Source organism: Mastomys coucha, unplaced genomic scaffold, assembly GCF_008632895.1.
Source record: "Mastomys coucha isolate ucsf_1 unplaced genomic scaffold, UCSF_Mcou_1 pScaffold16, whole genome shotgun sequence".
In the NCBI taxonomy this organism is placed as follows: domain Eukaryota; kingdom Metazoa; phylum Chordata; class Mammalia; order Rodentia; family Muridae; genus Mastomys; species Mastomys coucha.
The window spans coordinates 33,505,510-33,510,005 of record NW_022196898.1 but is presented as its reverse complement, the minus strand read 5'-3'; the positions used below and the strand labels follow the sequence as shown (position 1 = coordinate 33,510,005).

Sequence of the window (4,496 nt, the reverse complement as noted above, 5' to 3'; positions counted from 1 at the left end):
TCTTATGCAGTGAGAAGAAGGTTGCAGTGAAGGCTTAGTCTGCATAAGAGCTAGGCAGGCAGGACAAATTCCATAGGTATGACTCAAGACTTGTTCTTAGCAATAACTAAAGATCACTGTTGAGACAGCAAGAACTTAGAAAACAAGAACAATGAAAAAAAAATTAAAACCAGACTAACTGTAAATAATTGTTTTTTTTTTCTTGAGAGACAGATGGGTACTCAAGAACTCTTCTAGGCCCATGATTGAGCCACATTGAAATTACACAGCAAATCACAAAATGCTTTTAATTTAAATAGTTAATGTTTAATAATAAAGGAAACTTCTAAAATACATTTTAGGGCTCAACTAAATCCTCAGAGCAGAGCAAATCAACAATAGAAAATAAAAATGGTTTGTTAACTTATTTTCTTCTAAATGTATAATCTTTTGGCAGATTAATAAGTCACAACAAATCATTATGCTTTGTATTTTTCTAAAATACTTTTCAAGGGAACCTAAATTAGGTATAATAAGTTAAATAAACATGCTACTTAAAACTGAACAGTGGGAAAGGCCAACACATTGTTAAAATTTTGTTCAATGACTATTTTTTAGATGGTGAGTAGGAAATTTCCTACAGCATTTTAGTATATAGGTAAAACTTTCTCTAAAAAATTTTAGAGAAGAAAAAATTAGAGGAAGACAACTAGATACCATAATGTGCTAAAAAGAAAATTCAGTAAAATCAAGAACAAAACTAGATTAAAAGCTGAGCTCTTGCAATTTTTGAAAAAGCCCCACAAGTTTTCTTCTTGGTGACTCTAAGTTCATCTTCAATTGCCTCCCTATTCAAATATAAATATGAGTTTAATAAATATTTCCCTTCAAGTATTTTCCCACTAAGCAAGCACACACACATGCACAGCAGAAGGGCCCATCTCTCCTGGTAATAGAAGGCAGAACAATAGCTTTTCATGTGACTTAATTTGACAAGTAATTTGAAAGCAGCAAGAATTAGACTATTTATCATCTTGGTGCATAGCAGATTAGAATATATTTTCATAATTTTTTCAGTCTGGAAAATTAACTAATTAGAACATAGTTTTATACTCCTACGATGCTTAAAAGTTTAATTAGACTGTGCATACTGGCTTATACCTACAATCCCAGCATTTGAAAGGCAGAGGCAGGAGTATTGCCATGAATCTGAGGCAACTTGTACTACACAGTGAGACAGACCCCTTTCTTTAAAAACCAACCAAAAAAGGAAAGAGAACAAAAGAATTCATTAGGATAGAGGTGGCATGCATATGACTTTATAAAAATAAAAAAGCTGGTGTGGTTTTTTTTTTTAGGCTACAAAGATAAAATATTCTAGAAAATGAGCTGAACTTAAAAACAAAGAAAATGAAAAGCAGCCATTTCATGCCTGTGAGACAGCCAGCTGGCATTCTTTCTAAGTTTCTTTCAAGTATAAAGCCTCTGAAACACATTTTTTATTCTCCCCAAACCTGCTAAAGGGAATTCTGCAGTTTTCCTTAGTCATTATTTCCTAGGGAGCCCCGGCTACGCAGATCAAAGGCTTTGCAGTTAAGCTAACGATTACCACTAGGCTTTCTCTTTTCTTGTTTAAGTGATACTTTCCGTTTACATTCCTTGGGGAATAAGATACCCCAGAAAAAGGTACCACTCTGCAGACGAACAATAGGTGTCTACTTAGGTGACAAAGCGTTCATAAAGTTTTCAAGGTCTGCTAAAGAATTGTGAAGTTCATCGTTCATGTCGTGACTCCTAAGAAACCTTTTCAGAGTGCCTACAGCTGTGAGCGCTTCGTTCTTGGATGGCAACGGCAGGTCCACGTCTAGCGCTCCGCTGTCGTCCTCCTCTTCATCAGAAGTGTAAAAACCAGTTTCATCTTGCTTACTTTCTCCGGCCCACTCGGCACCATCTTTTGGGGTGGCTTCACAAGTCTCCAGGTCCTCATCCAGGGCAGCATATTCCTCTATGGACAAGCCTTCAAGAAATTCCACTCCTGCCCCCACTGCATGGGCAGTCAGGTCAAGAGCAGCAGCATCTTCTGCATTTGCTGTGTCATTTTCTCCCTTTGGAGACCTGAATCCTGCTTCTTCATAGCTTTTAACAATGACCTCTGGAGTTACAGCTCTCCAGCACAGATGCAATGTATCAACTGCATCTAGTAGAGAAAACGTAAACTCTTTGCTACTTTCCACTGAACTTAAAAATTTTTTGATAAGACAATGCCGATATTTGATTTTAAGGCTTTTAATAACACCTTGATTCATAGCTGCAAACCCGGAAGACAAACATGATGGGAAGAATGCTAACTCAATAGACTTTAGGTTTTTCACTTCTGGATGTGCTGGGCAAGAATCAACAAAAATCACCACTCTTCGTTTCTGGGCTTGGAATTTCTCATCCAGCTTCTGCATCCACTGTTCGAATATGGCTGTCGTCATCCACGCCATTCTGCTAGCTTCATAATACACAGGCAATGATTTTATGCCTTTGAAACAACGTGGGGCTCGGTTTTTTCCGATGATAAGCAAAGGGAGTTTCTCAGAGCCATCCATATTTGTACCAAGTGCCAACGTTATCCTGTCTTTGCACAACTTTCCAACTGAACATGTTTCCCCTTTGAATGCAAAAGTATTTGTAGGTAACATTCGATAAAGCAGTCCAGTCTCTTTTACATTGAAAACATTTTTAGGATGATAATCATTTAAATAATAAGGTAGCACATTTTGGTACCACACAGTGGAAGGGTCTAGAGATATACCCGTGGCTTCTACAGGTTGTGCTCTGAATACTAAGCCATACCTGGACTTAAAACGATCCAGCCAGCCATTGCTGCACTTAAAATCATTGTGTCCCAGCTTCTGGGCAAAATCATTAGCTTTTAGACGCAACATTGGACCATTAACGGGAACATTTAGACACTGAGCAATCCGATACCACCTCATCAATGCCTCTTCCAGATCCGTATAAAATGCTGTCCTCAGTCTCTTTCTCTTCGGATCAAATCTCAAAGACTCAAAGGCTTCTAGAACTTTGTCTTTATTTTTCATAATGGAAGACAATGAGTTTTTCTTTATGCCATATTCAGCTGCGATCTCTGCCTTTTTCTTGCCACTTTCTACTGCATTTATGATGTCAATCTTTTCCTCGATGGACAGGCTTTTCTTTTTCTTCACAGTTACCAGCTGAGTCCCAGCATCTACAGACGCTTCTGCCATCTCCGCTGCGGCTTGTGCAGACCTTGGCTCTGAGCACCTGGTGTAAGTTTCTGGAGTCAAATTTGGTTTTCAGTAGGATATGAACCAGGCTTTCTACCTACCATTTCCTGTATTAAAGTTGTTAAGTATCAACAGTCTCATTCTCTAGGAAAACAACCACTAGACACATCTTTTCCAAAAGTCTGAAGAAGAATTCTATATGTGGTTAGAAGAGGCACCACCTTCTTAGGGTCTTGTGTGGCTCAATTTATAGTTCTTCAGAGTTCCAGAAGTCAGGCTAAAATAGGAATGTCATTATGTCAAACCTGCCCAGTCCTGCTGGGGTATTTTTGGAGCTGCAATCCTTTAAGACGATTCATTTTATCCATGCATGTCTTGTACTAAATTCTCCACAGCTGGCTCAGAGATAAGAAACAAACTTTAAAAAATGTTCATGTAAGATATCCTGGCTTAAGTCCTAGTTTCTTCAAGGGTACAGAACAACGACAACACACAAAAATGGCTTACTCCTTCTACTTCTTGAAAATGCCAGAGGTAAAGGCAGCAGGTTAGCAATATGACAACTGGATACTCCCATGCTCTGAATGACAATGAAAAGGAAGGGAAGAAGTTTCTGGAAACGTAGCAACCAAAGCTTCCAGCCAAAGCTTCCAGCCCGATGCTTGCCTCCTGAATGGGCTCTCCATTAAAGCCTCTGCTCCGTGGTTTGCATCCTCCCTTGTGCTTGGCAATATATAATTCCAAAATACATTGGACAAATTTAATCTGCTTTGAAAATGTGTACGTGCCAAAAACTAAAGAACTAAAAATGATCCTGGATAGATTCTTGGTGGCTATTTTCTACATGAGGTCACAGACGGTACCCTCTGGCTCCACAAGAAAGGAAAATAACCCCAGACTGTAGTCACAAGCTCACTTTTTAATAGCACATGGGAGACAGTCTCCTTCATAGGAGTCTGTAGAAATACTTCATTGCAATACTCATGTCAGCTGATGAGTAACTCCATTAAAGAGTCTACACCCTGTGCTCCCTCAAAGCTAAAAAAAACATCCAGTCATTTTTGCATCAGTTTAGAACAGTGTATGAATATACACAGGTCAGTGTTGAGAACATGCATCATAATAAATGCATTGTTAAGGGATCTAATGTAGAGAACTCTATAGACTAAAATAGGAAGTAAGAGTGACCCCATGGTTCTTACCCTTTCAGGCCCTCTATGTGTGTCTGTCTGTGTGGAAAGTGACTTGCCATGGTTTAAA

General features: G+C 38.7%; 1 protein-coding gene across 1 annotated transcript; it reads right to left on the bottom strand.

Moving 5' to 3' along the window:
- Nucleotides 1-1,320: 1,320 nt before the first annotated feature.
- On the bottom strand, nt 1,321-4,154 carry Tigd4 (tigger transposable element derived 4). Its single transcript, XM_031374220.1, has one exon. The coding sequence runs from the start codon at nt 3,234-3,236 to the stop codon at nt 1,695-1,697; it is 1,542 nt and encodes a 513-aa protein (XP_031230080.1). The 5' UTR covers nt 3,237-4,154; the 3' UTR covers nt 1,321-1,694.
- Nucleotides 4,155-4,496: the final 342 nt, after the last annotated feature.